Source organism: Prunus mume, linkage group LG3, assembly GCF_029339155.1.
Source record: "Prunus mume cultivar Tortuosa linkage group LG3, ASM2933915v1, whole genome shotgun sequence".
In the NCBI taxonomy this organism is placed as follows: domain Eukaryota; kingdom Viridiplantae; phylum Streptophyta; class Magnoliopsida; order Rosales; family Rosaceae; genus Prunus; species Prunus mume.
This window is the reverse complement of record NC_142700.1, coordinates 14965004-14983382: the sequence shown is the minus strand read 5'-3', so window position 1 is coordinate 14983382 and position 18379 is coordinate 14965004. Positions and strand designations below refer to the sequence as shown.

Here is an 18379-nt window from a genome sequence, read left to right as displayed (position 1 = left end):
AAAGAAAGCAGCGATGTTGAAACGTTAAGATTGGCATCCCAGCAACTGAAATGTCAAGAACATAATTACACAATCTGAAATTTTAATTTTTTTTCCTTTGTTATAGTCAAGTGGCAAGTAAAGTATTGTATAATATGTGCAAGGGAGTCAAGTTTCAAATAAACCTCCCCTCTCCTTCTGGCCTTGTACTTAAAACAAATATTTGCAGGGGTCTCATTGCTGACAAATGATGTGCTGTAATATGCTGCAAGCTACGCTACCTGCCTGAAATCGAGAACGAAGTGCCAAGAGTTTTGGCATGTCTTCTGGAGTCTTGAGCTGAGTGATAAGCTACAGAAAGTGTCTTGCATTTGCAATTGGAGATAGTTATAGGCACTAACTTTTTAGATTTATCACCATAAACCATTGAAACAACTTTGTATGTCCACATTACATTTGCAGCACAGAACTGCTTGTATGGTTGGGGCAGGGTAAATTGGGCAAAAATCCAGTTTTGGTTTGATTATGGACAAGTAGTGGGAATAAGACACTGATTATTTCAACATTGAGTACATTGTAACAGTTAAAATTTGACAAGAAGGATTATTGTAACTTGGGCATTGGAAGACTTAAACATATATACAATGTATGACAAACAACACTGCATAAATTTATATGATCTAATGATCCTCAACGAGGCTCGAGTTGTGTAATGGTTAAACCATTAGAAGATGGTTCGTTGTTAATTAGGGGAAACTCTCCGTTGAGTAAATCCTTTTCTGGAACAAATCCTGGTTCTTTGGGCTCAGGCAAGGCACTTTCACTACATAACATCTGAACTACAGATGACATGGTTGGCCTGTCCTCAGGCTGTAGTTGCACACATAACAGACTGACATGGATGCATCGCAGTACGTCTGATAGAGTGCACGAATTCCCAAACCCTTCGTCAATCAGCTCTAATGGCCTTCCTTCTTTCCACAATCTCCATGCCTAAAACATGTTGAACATATTTGTCATTCATTGTTTTAACATACATAAGAAAAAAGAAATCGTGGGCTTGAACTTACTGGTTTAACTTACATTTCCAATAAGATTCAGGCGGTGGTTCAAATGATAGAACCCTTTACTTTTCTTTCCACTTATTATCTCCAGCAGTAAAATACCAAAGCTAAAGACATCAGATTTCACTGAGAATTGCCCTTCAGTTGCATATTCAGGTGCCATGTAACCACTAGATATAGAGAAGATCATTGAAACAAATTAAGCAATGTTAAATTACAAACAAAAGGAGAATTGTATAGAATGCAAAGAAAATGCCAGAAATACTTACTATGTTCCAACCACTCTGTTTGTATTTCCTTCAGTTTGATCTCCACCAAAAGTTCTAGCAAGACCAAAATCTGAGATCTTCGGGTTCAAGTCTCTATCAAGTAAAACATTACTTGCTTTGAGATCTCTGTGTATAATCCTCAGTCTGGAATCTTGATGAAGATAGAGAAGCCCCCTAGCAATCCCACAGATAATTTGGAAGCGCTGAGGCCAATCTAACAATTTACGTCGTGTTTCATCTGGAAAGTTTTAAACTTGAACTGTCAGAGGAGTATTGTACAGTAGGCTAGTCCCACTACACTATCAGAATTTCAAGGGATCAAACCAAAAACAAAGTCCAACTAGATTCAGAATTTTAAGGGAACAAACCAAAAAGGAAGTAGTCCAAGCTTTTGTTGGGCATGTATTCATAGATCAGCAATTTCTCCTCTCCCTGAATGCAGCAACCAAGAAGCTTTACAAGATTTCGGTGTTGAAGTTTGGCAATCAGTATTACTTCATTTTTGAACTCCTTTATTCCTTGTCCAGAACTTCTTGAAAGTCTCTTGACTGCAATTTCTTGACCATCTACGAGTCTACCCTGAAGATTATTCAGATTTGCAGAAAGATGGTGATGTCCCAAATGAAGCAAGTGCTTCCTCAAACTATGGTTCTTATACTAGCAGATTAAAAACTACCTTGTATACAGGTCCGAAACCGCCTTCACCAAGCTTATTGTTGACTGAAAAGAAATTTGTGGCACTCTCTATTGTTGTCAAGTCGAACAATGGAAGCTCCAGATCTTCATCTTTCTGTTCTTCAATGTCTTTACCTTATAAAACGAATAAAAAGTAAACACTATCAGTCATTATAGCTACTCTTGTTCAAGATAATGAACTAGTGATTCTATTACAATTAGTAGGAAAATCTTCCTGCAAGTTTTTGAAGATAAATATGGCTCTAATTCTATCACTGCAAAGGCGGTTAGAGTAGGTAATCTTACCTTTGACATTTTTCCTGCCTCTGGCTTTGAGAATGCAACAATAGCCAACTAAGAGCATCCCAAGAATAAGGGCAGAGGCAGAAGCAATAATCACAGCTATCTTCCACTTCTCATCTTTCCCTCCTTCATGTATGATTTTGTTGGACACAGTATGCAGACATAGTTAAAATCAAGACAAAACTTACACATAACAGAAAAGGGACATTCTAATTCATAAAGATCAAATTGGAACATCCATAAGTTCATACCTAGTTCTGAGGCAGATATCTTGATATATATATCCTGGTCACCACCTGGCATTTGCTTGATATCGACAAGATCATCGAACCAGATGGCACAACCACTGCCTCCTCCTCTCACATCCAAGTTTGTATAAGCAGAACAAGAACAATTAGATAAGCATTTGGTCCTGCATTCCTTGAGATTCATGCTTTTATCTACCCAACTATGCGTAGTATCGGGCAATTTCAACCCGCGATACGCGGCGAATCCATCATTCTTGCAGTTCAATGGCTTCCTGCGCTCACAGCCTTGTGAATACTCATTTAAGTTCCAGTTCTCCGGTGATCTAGGACTGAACCTATCCAAACATTGACAAATTGGGGATGAACTAAGAACACAATTGCCATTACCACCACAGTGGCCATAACTATCACAAGGGTCTCTTGGAAACGTTGCATAAATTGTCCAATTCCGGTCTGCTTCCGACCAAATCCACTCCTGTCGATACGGCGTCGACGTGGTTTGGTTCATGATCATCCTTCCAAGTACAGACTTATTCACCATGTCGATTGTCAAGTAAACCTCATCCTCATTGGAGATGAAACTGAAGTTCAATGCAGGAAGTGCGTTGGCTGGTTTACCACTGAACAAAACACCATTCCATGGGCCACTTCTCAAGTACTCTTTGGACTCTTTCCACATAACTGGCTCAGGATACTCATGCAGCTCCATTTCCCAGATGAAGTCCCCTGGAGAAGGGTCATCTGAACTTTTCCATGCCGTTAAACGTCGATTAAGTCTGGTCCTCAAGTCCCACCCAAGCTTCATTCCTGGCAACAAAGTATCAGATGGGTAGTCAAAACTCTGCCACAAGTACTTTTCTGAGTTTGCATCTTTCTCATCTCTGAGGACAAGATTGCCATTGTCCAGGAGCTGCAGGACAGGGCGCTGGCTCTGGGACTGTTTTGATGAATTTGTAGACCAAACAGTCTGGTTGTTGTTGTTGTTGACAAGGACAAGATTGCCTGTGCTGTTGATCATCAAGCTGCCAGTGGAACCATTGATTGGAGTTTGCCTGTTTGCAACCCAAACAACAGTTGGAGTTGGGATGTTCTTGTACCAAATTCCCAAGTAGCGGCTCTTGGAAATGCCTGGACTGAAAAAACCCAGCTCAAATATTCCACCCGGAGAAGAAACCAATGACTTGCCATCACTGAGGGACTGAGATGAAGTAAGGGTATCAGCAGCTGATGAAATTCTGCTCAGAGAAAAGAGTAAGCAGATATTGAAAACCAAGAAACAGATGAGCTCCATTGAAATCTATTCTAGCTTTCTCAGTATCAAGCTTACTGCTTACAAGTTGAAGTATTGATACTATTTGGTGGAGCATTAAGAAGAACCCAAAGACCCGGAACTGCACGCAGTTGACTTGTCTGTAGCAGACAAATTTGGTCCCTTTCCAACCTAGCATTAAAAGCGCACTTCATTTCTTTAACTTTCTCTTACAATGAGATAGCAGGTGTGAGAAATCTTTCTTATTGTAGTTAGATTATGGCTTGTATTTTAAAAAAATTCTTAATCATTTTCTTACAATTAAGATTTTGTATTGAAAATTAAAAGAGAACGTTCCTTGAAATATATTTTTTAGCCGGAAGTTGAAAGGTTTTTTTTCTGGTAAATACCACGAGATGTCCTCATATCCGAAGGGTAAAATTAATCTCCGCTCAGAATTCGACTTGTCCATGACTACAAAATACTTTTAACGAATTTCGAATCTCTGCCATTGAGGCATCAGATAACTCGCTAGCTGAATATGACAATTTCTAAACCACACCTTGTGGTTGGAAGTTGAAAGCTTTGCTGTAGCCGCGGATGGCTTTCAAATTGCAGTAAGGGATGTAATTGGGGGCTATGCAGCAGACTAGTTAGGAAAAAACAAGGCGTCCGCTTTTTCCATGCCAATATTATTGACTAGAGTAATGCTCTTGGTCAAGGTTTACTTTAGATCTTGACACTTTTTTATAAGGTGGTTGGCTGACACTTTTATGCATCAACAACTCCAATATAGTTAGATGTAAAGTTCTTATAACAGGATACTCGTCCCTCGGATCCAGCAAGAAAATCTTATTTTAATTCAATTTTCTTTAGGTTGGATTTCATTTATTGGTGTAGTCTTTAGTCCAAAATGTGATACTTAAAACTTAAAATCGAAAGTGCTGATGGGGTTCAGTTTAGTGAAAAAGACTCACTTGTAGATCAACGGTCTCAAATTTAAACTATCACAGCACCTTTATAGTGTCTCTATTAAAGGAGTTTGGACGCACAGTTCTAGTTCATTTTATTATGTTTTCAGGCTTACTCTCAACCTAAATAATAAAAATCAAATTCAATTGTTTGTCGAACTACTTTGCTGCTGAAGTGTCTCAAGCTTAATAAAGGTAGGTTAAAAAAGGTTATTTTATCACCAAAAGCAACTCATCAACATGACGACTTTTTTTTGGTATTTTTATCTTTAATATCAATAACCCACTTGGACTATTCTGTGTGAGTTTTCAAACCACTAATATGTCATTCTAGAAGAAGAAAAACTCTTGGTCCGATGACCACGTCACTCGTCCGATCGCTTTCATGAGCAAACAAGTGTTCCAGCATTTAGGTGTCATCCGGACCTAGGTTAATTTAACTCAGAAAATACTAGGATCCAACCAAACCGAGCTATTCTAGAATGAAGGTTTTGCTGTCATCAGCCTCTTCTTCCAAAAAGACACTACGCTACGTCTAATACATGTGCAAGACTAACTCGATAAAATTGCGAAAGGAAAAATTTGTGCATATATATATATATATATATATATATATATCCTCAATAATTTTATTTGACTGCGATGATCAAAACCATCCTACAAAAATTAAACAATTTGCCAATGTAAAAATTTCAATAACTCAATTGAATGATCAAATGATATCGATAAGTATTTTCCTTTCGGAAATTATTTTCCTTCTGGAAATTATCGTGTGATGCACTTTAGAAACTTGGATTGTCAATGGTTTCATTAAGCCTGTTGTTTTTTCCTTGAGTCAAAAAGCTTGTGGAAAAATGCATCACATGCCTATGTAATTTCTAGATTTCCAGAGACCTTTCATTACGCCTGTTATTTTTTCTTGATTCAAAAAGCTATGAGAACAATGACTTGTAAAAATCTAAATCAAATGGACAATGGATTTTGATAATTTGTGGATTGCGATGGGTGTTTCTTTGTCTTTCTCTACAAGTCAACAACCTTCTGGAAAACACACCCCTTAATGGCGGTACATATGCAATCATAAACTAGAAATTAGTTAACAAATTTAATTGGATCCAGTTTCTTTTCTTCAGCTTTTCAGTGACCCAGAGGCTGAAATGTTTTAGGTTATATATATATATATAACCTCAAAGTCATAAATGTACGCCATGGCTGAAAACGCAGGTCACGCTCACAGGTCATCAAATAAATGCATTTCTTTTCATTTAAAAAATAAATAAAAAATAAAAGAAGAAGAAGCCTTTCTATGCCTCATTATCACATTGACTTCAGACTTTGGCTTTACTATGGTACCAGGGTCCGTTATTCACGTTTTGGGTTCAATGGTCACATGTGCTCTTACGTCACTCATTGTGTATTGTACTTTAGTATTTTAATTGATTTTAAGTTGGATACTATAAGATTCTAATTCCAATTTAAAATTTTAGTCATGTTTTAAGATGACCTTACTGCTTCGTTCACAAAGTGTACGTTTGAAAAATAGCTGGTAGCATGTACATGGATAGCTAAAAGGTTTTTATCACTCAACCTATATATTTTTCAATAAAGGACACCACTTTGATCTATAAACTAAGTTACCGCGAACTAATCAATCGTTAACGAACCTCCAAAAGTGTAATTGATATTTCGTTTCTTGAAGATGATTGATTACCTGAAGAAGAGCCTGCTTCATGTGATTCCTTCTCTATAAAGAAACCAGATTGTTTGGGCTGAGCCAATGCAATCTCACTTCCCAGCATTATAACCACAGATGACATGCTTGGTCTATCCTCGGGATGATGTTGCACACACAAGAGACTAACATGGATGCGACATAACACTTCAGATAGAGTACATGAACTTTCTAAACATGTATCAATCAGTTCTAAAGGCCTTTCTTGATTCCATAATCCCCATGCCTGAAACATGTCAAAACTCCTGTGTGGTGAATGGCCATTCACATGTCTAATATGTCTGAAGAAGAAAGTATACGCCTGATACTTACATGTCCAATAAGGCTATGGCTGTGGTTTGGATGGTACAATCCCTTATTTTTCCTTCCACTTATGACCTCCAGCACCAAAATACCAAAGCTAAATACATCCGATTTGACAGAAAACAGCCCATCAATAGCATATTCAGGTGCCATGTAACCGCTGTTGAAAGTAGAAACATCATATGCAAGTGAGAACATAATAAACCATTGATGGGGATGAAAATTATATCGTGCAAAATATTATAAGAAAAACTTACTATGTTCCAACCACTCTGTTTGTATTTCCACCAGTCTGATCTCCTCCAATTAAAGTTCTAGCCAAGCCAAAATCTGAAATTTTTGGATTCATTTCATTATCAAGTAAAACATTACTTGCTTTGAGATCTCTATGAATAATTCTTAGCCTGGAATCTTGATGGAGATAGAGGAGACCCCGAGCAATTCCGCAGATAATGTGGAAACGTTTAGGCCAATCTAACAGTAGTCCTCCTCTCACTTGATCTCGCACACAAATCCAACTTCAGTAATATTTACAAAACTGTTTAAAAACCTATATATGAATTATTTTAAAACAATTAAGCAATTAATTTGGCCTAAATAAGGTTCCAAAAGTCCAAACCGAAAATAATTCCATTAGGCATGTATTCATAAATCAGCATTTTCTCCTCTCCTTGAACGCAGCATCCAAGTAGCTTTACAAGATTTCGATGCTGAAGCTTGGCAATCAGAATAACTTCATTCTTGAACTCATTCAATCCTTGGCCAGAACTTCTTGAAAGCCTCTTCACAGCAATTTCTTGTCCATGTAGTGTCCCCTGGAAATTTACAGCATTTCAAAATATTCCGAAACTCTGGATGAAGTGATTCTTTGTTAGTTTGGCCCTTATTATAAAGCAAGTTACAAGTTTACCTTGAAAACAGGTCCAAATCCACCTTCTCTGAGCTTGTTATTGCTTGAAAAGTTATTTGTGGCTCCTATTACTATGGTTAGGTCGAAGAGCGGGAGCTCCAGGTCCTCCTTTGGTTCCCCTTTTCATTGTTCTGATTTGTTTTGCCTATTTCTGTTTTATTTCATATATATTAGAAATGGGCTTCATGTTAGCGATAGCCTATAAGTAAGAGTAAGCAAACAAAAACTTATATATGCAGATGGAATACATACTAGTTTCACCATATCTCTTCTAACCAAATTAAACTCGATTGAATTTTAAATCCCTCTATCAAATACTCAACAAAATACAATAAAAAAACAGCCATGAACATTTTGCAAAGATGGCCAGGGTAGGGTAGTTAATCTACCTTTTAATTTTCTCCTGCTTCGGTGAAGGTAATATCCAATGAACAGCACTCCAGAGAGCACTATTGCTACAGAAACTGCATTTGCCACTGCCGTCTTCAGTTTACTGCCATTTTCTTCATCATGGTTGTATGATGCAGTAGAGATGGGACGATAAACAGAAAATTCAGCTAAAAAATAGGAAAAATCAAGGTCAATTATTTAACTTAGATAGAAGCAAAATATAAAGTATTTAACAAGCAGCTCATGTTACCAAGTTCCATACCTAACTGTGAAGCTGGCATCCGAATATACAGATCCTGTCCAGCAGCTGTAAACTGCCTGACATCTATTAGATCACCAAACCAGATGGCACATCCGGTACCTCCTCCTCTGATATCTGAGCTTGTATAAGCCATACAGGAACAATTTTTCAAGCATTTAGTTCTGCATTCCTTGAGATTCATACTTTTGCTCACCCAAGAATGTGTAGCCTCTGGCAGTTTCAGGCCATTAAATTTGACAAACCCATGTTTATATCTTTTCTGGCAGCTCAACGGTTTATTGCGCACACATCCTAGAGACCAGTCTATCAAATTCCATTTTTCTTGAGACTTAGGCTTGAATTCTTTTAGGCATTGGCAGACTAGATTCTCACCAATGATACAATTTCCATTGGCTCCACAGAGGCCATAATTATCACACAAGTCTCTTGGTACTGATGAATAGGCCCTCCAAGTTTGATCTGCTTCAATCCATGTAAAGCAATCACGAGTACTGGTGGTTTGGTTCAAAACTAGTCTTGAGATTACAGACTTATTTTGAAGGTTGTACATGTAGTACACATCCTCGTCATTGTAGACAAAGTCGAAATGATAAAGTGGATTAGGCCTTAATTCTGGTGCACCACTGAATCTCAGGCCATTCCATGGGTCACTACGATAGTATTTTGCAGTGCCTTTCCAAATATATGCCTCAGGATATGTATCATGTCCCATTTCAATCCCAAAAGTGAAATATCCTGGACAAGGGTCTTCTGAATTTTTCCATGCTGATAAACTCTGTTTTAGACCCGTCCTCAAGTCCCATCCCAACTTCATTCCTGGTAACAATGTAACAGAAGGATAGTCGAAGCTTTGCCACAAATAAGTTCCTGTATTTCCATCTTTCACATCTCTTACTACCAAATTTCCAGAATTTAAAAGCTGTACCATTGCACTTTGGATGTGTTGAACTGCGCTTGTCGACCAAGCAACACTCTTGTTCTGACCCAACAGCACAAGATTGCCTGTGCTGTTATCATCAACATGCCGGAAGAATAGTTGCATCTGTCTGCAACCCAAACAACAGTTCTAACTGGGATGTTCTTGTACCAAATCCCCTAGTAACGATTCGTGGAACTGCCTGGACTGAAGAAACCAAGCTCAAAGCTTCCATCACTTGAAACCAAGGTCGTGTTGTCACGGATAGACTGCAAGGGGCTAATGCTGTCAACTGCAACGGAAATTGTGAATAACAGAAAGAGCAGATTAGTACTGATAAGCACAAAATAAAGTTCACCCATTAAACTCTAAATTTTCCCTTTTTTTTTCCTTGATGTCCCCTGCCTAATGGTTTCCTGCAAGTTAAAGATATAATACAAATTTATAAATAAACCCAATCCTAGACATTGTGGTTCAGAATTGATAGGATTATATGCATCCTCAACCAAACTTCAAAGAATTGTGGAAATTTGAAAATGGTTGGTTTTTGACAAGTCAAAAGTAGATTTTCCTCTGCTTGATCTACATAATCCATCAATGGTGAGGCCCTACCTGTCAACAACTGAATACAAAATGCATTTTGGAGTAAAAGTTTCCATCTTGGACGAAAATCAGCCCCAGATTTTACATTGTTACTGCCTAATCCAAACGAAATTTGAGAGCTTTTTGGCTCAAAATCTTGGCCTATTTGAATTCGTTACTTTAAAATTTCAAAAGAGAACTAACAGAAGAGAAAATCTGGGTTCTGGGTACTTACTGTTGGCAGTTGAAGATTGTTAAAGACAGAGAAAGTGACGGCATTGTTGTTGCGACCTCTAAATATCATCACTGTAATCTCCGTTCCACATTCTCTCCTCCGCTTGTAAGGAATAACAAATAAGTACTTGGGCTCGCCAATGCCACCCTCTTCCCTTTTCTACCTTAAACTTTCTGGCTTCTTCCCTTTTCTACCTTAAACTTTCTGGCTTCTTCCCTTTTCTCCCAGTTACCGCTCATTTTAGCCATCGTTCGTTCCTAAAGAAATTAATCAAATAAAAGACTTTTCGAATTTCTTTGTATAAAAGCTAATTAAGCTGCGCCTGGGGAGCGTAGCGTTTGGTTCATGGGGGGCTTGAGAATGGGAGTATTTCTGTAGAAGTGATTTTAGCTGAATCACTTCATGCTAGTATCGATTTTACATATAATCAATTTATTGCATATAAGTGCTTTTATACTGGCACATAAGTGATTTTGATATTATTTATTTTATGGTGTTTGGCTACCTAAAGAAAAAGTGTTTTTTTGTTGTAAATTTTCATCATCAAACATATTAAAATTGAAAAACCAATCATATAATATTAAATTTTGAGCATTCTTAAACAAAAATAAAAAATATATATAGCTCTAAATCATGCCAAAATTTTCTTTTAAAAAACTATATGTATAAATGTTTCTTTATGATGAGAAAATATATTGTTAAATGACACAAATAAGCCGTCTAAAAATAAAAAGACACAAATATCAAGAAGACATAAGAAGATTTGCACTTCTCTCAATCATACATCTCTTGTGCATGAGTTAATTTTTCTTTTACAATAGTCTCTGCCTCATGTGTTGGGGGAAGTAGCTCTTCATCATCATATGGTTGGAACTCAACATCTGTCATGGAATGAATTCTTATGAAGTTATGGAAAGCCATTAAAGCGACAACGACTTGTACATGTTTTTCCAAAGTAAAATTATAAATTTGACATACCATTCTCCATCGGTTTTTCCAAAAGCCAAATTTTTTTTTTTTTTTTGGGTAAAAAGGGGGCCGAAGCCCAAACAACACAAAAAGAACTACACAACAACCATCCTTGGATGAGCCAAGCTTTTGGCATAAGCAGCAAGAAGCTCAACACCACACCATGCTCCAAATGTTCTTTCAATTGCACATCTTAGAGATGAATGTATATGATTAAAAATTTATTTCTCCTTCTTGTTTGGTTTTCTCGTCGAAAATTAGGAAGATGATATCGCTCACCATTAAAAAGGCCTAAATATCATTTCATTTGTTGATAGCCATCATCACCCGAATAATATTTACCTATACATGTGAATCAATAACAATATTAGTATTATTTTCCATATTTGATAGAAAGAAACATATCCAGCTTGAAATAAATAACATTTTGATTACTAACCAGTAGGTGGATGTGGAAGTTTCAATGCTAGTATTGTTAAGGCCTTAATAAATACGTGTATTATGAGTGGCGCCCTCCCATCGAGCCCAAGAAAATGTAAATCACATATTAAAATCACATACAACCATGATATCCTGGACAGTGATGCATTTTCACCAATATATGTGTTTTTAGACACAACAACTATATATGTGTTCAATTGCCCTTATGCAATCTTTAAAGTATGGCCAATATAGATTATCATCTTTAATTTTCTTTGAAACTCTCTTGAATTCAAAATTACTAGGGCTTATAGGATCAGTAGCCATTCGATATATAGCTTATAATATTATCTCAAACTACCTTGACATAGTTTGCGCCGAACGCTAGAACCTTTCTTGTACAATTCTATTAGTGAAACCATGACCTAATGTGACAAGAAACATTGCTAAAGCCTTTAGTAATGGTGTTTCTCCACCTTTCAAACCATAGGTAATTGTAAGGGTCACCAACAATTTCTTAAACACATGTTATTGAATGACATTATATAAAATAGGAAATTCAAGTATTGAATGACATTATATAATGATTTAGAAGACGATGCTTTTAAGGTTGAGGTGAAGGTAAGTAGGGTGAAATAACTTTTAATGCGTTAGAATGAGGCTTTTCCAAGTTCAACTTCAAAATATTTCTCACTGTATGAATTGGATCATTTGTTAATTTTCAAACTCAAAAAATAATTTATTTATTATAATTTGTATTTAAATAAAATTAAAAAAAATTCGGTTGTTCAAAATCGAAATCGGTCAGAACCAGACCAAAACCGATTAGAACTGAATTGGCCAATTTTTTTTTTTAAAATTTCACTTGAATCGAATCGACCCGAACCAGACCGTGCCCACCCTTTGTGCAAATGATTCCACAAGTGATGTTGCTGCCAATATTTGAAGTTCACGACTTTGAGTAGTAGCCCATTGATATTTCTGTTATGTTTTTATTATTTTGGTTTGTAAGCCTAAGTGAAGGTAATAATGAGACCTCATTATTTTTGTTTGTAAGGCTTACTTGAGTTAGTATTTGCAGATTGTTGATGATCAATGAGTATTTGGGATTTTGAAAATGTAGGTTGTTGATGATCAATGAGTTAGTATTTATTTGAAATTGCAAATTGTGGATTTTGAAAATGCAGGTTGTAGATATATTTACTTTGGGTGAGATGGCAAAATGCACTAAGGTCGAACGTGGTGACAAATATTTTCAAAAGAGAATAGTTTCTATTATCTCACCAGGTGCCCCCACGCATGGTAATTATAGCGATATTATCTTTTATTTTTACTACATGACAAATATGTTTAACTCCAAGTTTTATACTTTGTCCCTTCTAGATATATTTTACACAAGGATATTAAAACTATCAAATAGACAATGGATTTTGATAATTTGTGAATTGCGATGGGTGTTTCTTCGTCAGTCTTTACAAGCCAAAAAAAGAAAAAAAAGAGACTTGCCTTTCTCTGCCTTATTATTATAACATTGACTTTACACTTTGGTTTTTCTGAAGCTTAAATCTTCACATTTTAATATGGAATCAGAGCATGTTACTCACGTTGGACCAAATGTTCACATATACTCACGTCAATCAATTTATTTCATTAGTTTTGAGCAAAATGAAATAAATTCTGTTTCTAAAAGATTAACATGCCAACCAATGTGCATAAATGGGCTTAGCCAAATTGGTTAAAGCGAATGTACTTCCTACATTGCACCTGAGTTCGACTCCCCTTTTCCGTAATTTAGATTATATTAAAGTGGAATATTATATATATATAAACCAACCAATGTGAATAATATAAAAAAGAATGAACATAAATGCTAAGTTCCATAGCTCACGTTGGCTAAAGCCAGAACCTTCGTCATTGGATGGGCCTATGTCCTTTTATTGGGCCTGTTGGAAAGAATAACAGATGGAAAAATACTAACACAAGTCTGTTTATGAGATCCATGGAACTTGGGATATTAAGAAAATTCCATATTCACTCTCATTCTCATTTTCATTCTCCCACTTTTTCTTCTATACTCTAGCACAAAATAATAAAAACTAAAAACTAAAATTTAAATGGTTATCAAACTGTCTCTAGGTTACTTGTTTTGAAAGTATACCACAAATTAATCGATTCTTAACGGCCCTCCAAAAGTGTAATCGATATTTCGTTTGTTGAAGATTTTTGATTACCTGAAGAAGAGCCTATTTCATGTGATTCCTTTTCTATATAGAAACCAGGTTGTTTGGGCTGAGCCAATGCAATCTCACTTCCCAGCATGATAACCACAGATGCCATGCTTGGTCTATCCTCGGGATGATGTTGCACGCATAAGAGACTAACATGGATGCAACGTAACACGACCGATAGAGTACATGAGCTTTCTAAACACGTATCAATCAGTTCTAAAGGCCTTCCTTGATTCCACAATCTCCATGCCTGAAACATGTCAAAACTCCTCTGTAGTCAATTGCCATTCACAGGCCTAATATGTATAAAGAAGAAATTATACTGCTGATTCTTACATGTCCAATAAGGTTATGACTGTGGTTTGGATGGTAGAATCCCTTATTTTTCCTTCCACTTATGACCTCGAGCACCAAAATACCAAAGCTAAATACATCCGATTTGACAGAAAACAGCCCATCAATAGCATATTCAGGTGCCATATAACCGCTGTTGAAAGTAGAAACATCATATGCAAGTGAGAACATAATAAACCATTGATGAGGAAGAAAACTTGATCATGCAAAATATTATAAGAAAAACTTACTATGTTCCAACTACTCTGTTTGTGTTTCCACCAGACTGATCTCCTCCAATTAAAGTTCTAGCCAAGCCAAAGTCTGAAATTTTTGGATTCATTTCATTATCAAGTAAAACATTACTTGCTTTGAGATCTCGATGAATAATCCTTAGCCTGGAATCCTGATGGAGATAGAGAAGACCCCGAGCAACTCCGCAAATAATGTGGAAACGTTTAGGCCAATCTAACAGTAGTTCTCCTCTCACACTATCTGGCAAGTTTAATCCAAATCCAACTTCAGGTCAAAACTGTTTAAAAACCTACATATGAATTATTTTAAAGCAATTGATTCTGCCTAAATTCATAAGGTACCAAAGGTCCAAACCAAAAATAAAGGAGTCCAGGCTTCTGTTGGGCATGTATTCATAAATCAGCATTTTCTCCTCTCCTTGAACGCAGCATCCAAGAAGCTTTACAAGATTTCGATGCTGAAGCTTTGCAATCAGTATAACTTCATTCTTGAACTCATTCAATCCTTGGCCAGAACTTCTTGAAAGCCTCTTCACAGCAATTTCTTGTCCATCTGGTAGTGTACCCTGGAAATTTTCAGTATTTCAAAATATTGTGAAACTCTGGATGTAGTTATTTTTTCTTAGTTTGGCCCTTAAAATACAAGTTACAAATTTACCCTGTAAACGGGTCCAAATCCACCTTCTCCGAGCTTGTTATCGCTTGAAAAGTTATCTGTGGCACTAGCTACTGTGGGCAGGTCAAAGAGCGGGAGCTCCAGATCCTCCTCTGGTTCCCCTCCATTGTTCATATTTGTTTCACCTATCTCTGTTTTCCCACATGTAGTAGAAATGGGGTTGATGTCAGTGATGGCAAAAACTTATATATGCAAGTATGAGTAAAGGAAAAAGAATAAAACAAAAAAGAGTTCTCCTTCTCTCTGCAGAAAAGCAGAGAGGACTATTTTCAAACGGACTATGTATTAATTTAACCATCTCTTTTCATGAAATTAAACTCCATACAACTTTAAATCCCTTTCTGTCAAATATTCATCAAAATACAATCAAACAACACCCACAAATTTTTTGCAAAGATGGTCAAGGTAGTTAATGTACCTTTTAATTTTCTCCTGTTTCGGTGAAGGTAATATCCAACTAACAGCACTACAGAAAACATTACTGCTACGGAAACTGCAATTATCATTGCTGTCTTCACTTTACCACCACTTTCTTCATCATGTTTGTATGATGCAGTAGAGAAGATGAATAAAAATTGCAGCAAGCAATGAAGGAAATATCAGGTCAATGATTTAACTTTGAAGAAAAATGGATTTCTATCAGAACAACATGGAATCAAAAATCAAGCTACATGTCACATAAAAAGTATTTAACAAGCAGCCAATGTTACAAAGTTCCATACCTAATTCTGAAGCCGACATTCGAATATACAGATCCTGCCCAGCAGCTGGAAACTGCCTGATATCTATTAGATCATCAAACCAGATGGCGCAGCCAGTACCTCCTCCTCTGATATCCGAACTTGTATAAGCCATACAGGAACAATTGTTCAAGCATTTGGTTCTGCATTCCTTGAGATTCATACTTTTGTTCACCCAAGAATGTGTAGTATCTGGCAGTTTCAAGGCAACAAATTTGACAAACCCATCTTTATATCTTTCCTGGCAGCTTAATGGTTTATTGCGCACGCATCCTAGAGACCAGTCCATCAAATTCCATTTTTCTTGAGACATAGGCTTGAATCCTTTTAGACATTGGCAGACTGGATTCTCACCAATGATACACTTCCATTGGCTCCGCAGAGGCCATAATTATCACACAAGTCTCTTGGTACTGATGAATAGGCCCTCCAAGTTTGATCTGCTTCAATCCACGTAAAGCGATCACGAGTACTGGTGGTTTGGTTCAAAACTGTTCTTGAGATTACAGACTTATTTTGAAGGTTGTACATGTAGTACACTTCATTGTACATCATTATAGACAAATTCGAAACTATAAAGTGGATTAGGCCTTAATTCTGGTGAACCGCTGAATCTCAGGCCATTCCATGGGCCAGTACGATAGTATTTTGCAGTGCCTTTCCGAACATATGCCTCAGGATAAGTATCACGTTCCATTTCAATCCCACAAGTGAAATCTCCTGGACACGGGTCTTCTGAATTTTTCCATGCTGAGAAATTCCGTTTTATACCTGTCCTCAAGTCCCATCCCATCTTCATTCCTGGTAACAACGTATCAGAAGGATAGTCAAAGCTTTGCCACAAATAGGTTCCTGCATCTCTTAGTACTAAATTCCCAGAATCTAAAAGCTCTACTGTTGCACTTGGGGCATGTTTAGCTGAGTTTATCCACCAAACAACACTCTTATTCTGACCTAACAGCACAAGATGTCCTGTACTGTTTATCATCAAGATGCCGGAAGAATCATTAATGGGGTTGCATCTGTTTGCAACCCACACAACAGTTCTAACTGGGATGTTCTTGTACCAAATTCCCAAGTAACGATTCTCGGAACTACCTGGACTGAAGAAACCAAGCTCAAAGCTTCCACCTTTTGAAACCAAGGTCGTTCCATCACGGATAGACTGGGAGGGACTAATGCTGTCAACTGCAAAGGAAAGTGTGAATAACAGAAGGAGCAAATTAGTACCGATCATAAACGAAAAACAAAGATGACCCATTTAGTTTTTGTTCTGGATCTCCCTTCCTACTGGTTCCTTTCAAGTTAAGGATAGAATTAGAGAACACCCTTGTGACTGTTAACTGAGAAGACCCTGCACGTAACGTGAAGGACACGACAATTGACTGGTAAGTAGTATGCTAAAATATGAAAACTATAAGAGAATATTCTGATCTTTACAAAATTCTGACGTGTTTATCAAGAAAAGAAAATTATATGCTGGAATTCACATAGCCAATATCATAGCATATGTGGTTCTCAGTAATAGTATGCTATGAGTGCAAGACTGATAACCCAAATGACTGGTAAGCAGCCAATGCCATCCTTATTCAAACATCAAACGATGGTGGAAAAATTGCAGTTCAAGACAGAAACTTCTTTTGTTACATTCTATCTTGATCGATAGATCACATAACTGTGTAGAGATATGGTACAAACCAGTATGCAAATGAGCGTATCAATGCTTGGTCTCGGGCCCCACCAATCATTGACTAAGTCTGGAGCAAAGGTTCTACAGCAGACTTTTCCACGCGTTTTGACTTAGTTTTCCACGTGTTTTCAGCTCCCATTTCAAATAATTTTGTAACCCTAAAGTGAATTGAGATTGTTGGGAAGCTTGTGAGCAGTCTTGGAGGTTATGAATTAGTTTTTTTGAAGGGGGGGATTGATTTGTAATAGCTCTAGGTGTGACTTCCAATATGTTGTTGTAATTCTAGGTGCATGATTTCCTATTCCGAGTATTAATGGGTGCATAAAGATGTTGTGCTCAGCTTGGAATACAATCATGAAGTTTAAAGTACACGAGATCCATAGGAGCATACAGTCAGAAAAGCTTCCTAACCAATTGGCTGGAATCCATTGATATGAGCAGCTGGACATCCAAAAGTAGGCCTATAAAATGGGCCGGGCCAGGCCAGTCCAACCTTTCTTGGCCTTAAGAAGTATACAAGCTAGGGCGAGCCAGCCCTATATGAATGAAATATGCTAACCCCAAGCCCTACCCGCAGGCTTAACAATTTCGGGCCTATGCATCCCATGCCTTTTTTCAGAACAAAGTAATATTTAGAGATTTTAATACCAATTTAGGCATTAATAAAAAAATCTAAACTAGGCTTTTGGCAAGGCCAAATTTGGTAAAAATCAATGCAAAAGTAGTTTAGTTATGGACTAGACATTCCAGGCCAACGCAGTCAAACTTGTTGGCCTTCAAGTCTGTGTAAAACCTTGTTGGGTGGGTGAAGATATTTATAAAACACAAAATAGCTGAAGTGAATGCGTGCAGGCGATGTGGGACTGCCTATCATACTTTATGGTTATTTAGCTTTTGTTTTGATGCACCATGCTTTGGGTTGGTTCTTTCTAATGGACATATCTTTGATTAATTTGTGTGCATATTAGACACACACGTCCT

General features: G+C 37.1%; 1 protein-coding gene and 2 pseudogenes across 3 annotated transcripts; all 3 read right to left on the bottom strand.

The window, feature by feature from the left end:
- Window positions 1-516: 516 nt before the first annotated feature.
- On the bottom strand, window positions 517-3959 carry LOC148918838 (G-type lectin S-receptor-like serine/threonine-protein kinase At4g27290). The gene is made up of 7 exons (XM_089049138.1): window positions 2542-3959; window positions 2294-2416; window positions 1989-2122; window positions 1681-1891; window positions 1313-1550; window positions 1063-1213; window positions 517-972 (listed from the first exon to the last, which is right to left on the bottom strand). Exons 1-7 carry the CDS (start codon window positions 3827-3829, stop codon window positions 670-672), a joined length of 2448 nt encoding a protein of 815 aa, XP_088905264.1. The 5' UTR covers window positions 3830-3959; the 3' UTR covers window positions 517-669.
- Window positions 3960-6270: 2311 nt separating this feature from the next.
- LOC103326354 (G-type lectin S-receptor-like serine/threonine-protein kinase At4g27290) lies at window positions 6271-10486 on the bottom strand (annotated as a pseudogene). The gene is made up of 9 exons (XR_016125527.1): window positions 10283-10486; window positions 10089-10251; window positions 8356-9687; window positions 8093-8206; window positions 7704-7854; window positions 7406-7608; window positions 7051-7314; window positions 6803-6953; window positions 6271-6716 (listed from the first exon to the last, which is right to left on the bottom strand). The product of XR_016125527.1 is annotated as a G-type lectin S-receptor-like serine/threonine-protein kinase At4g27290 (transcript).
- A 3802-nt stretch (window positions 10487-14288) lies between these two features.
- On the bottom strand, window positions 14289-17084 carry LOC103326353 (G-type lectin S-receptor-like serine/threonine-protein kinase At4g27290; annotated as a pseudogene). The gene is made up of 5 exons (XR_016125526.1): window positions 15691-17084; window positions 15387-15500; window positions 14951-15099; window positions 14648-14858; window positions 14289-14533 (listed from the first exon to the last, which is right to left on the bottom strand). The product of XR_016125526.1 is annotated as a G-type lectin S-receptor-like serine/threonine-protein kinase At4g27290 (transcript).
- Between the last annotated feature and the right edge of the window lie 1295 nt (window positions 17085-18379).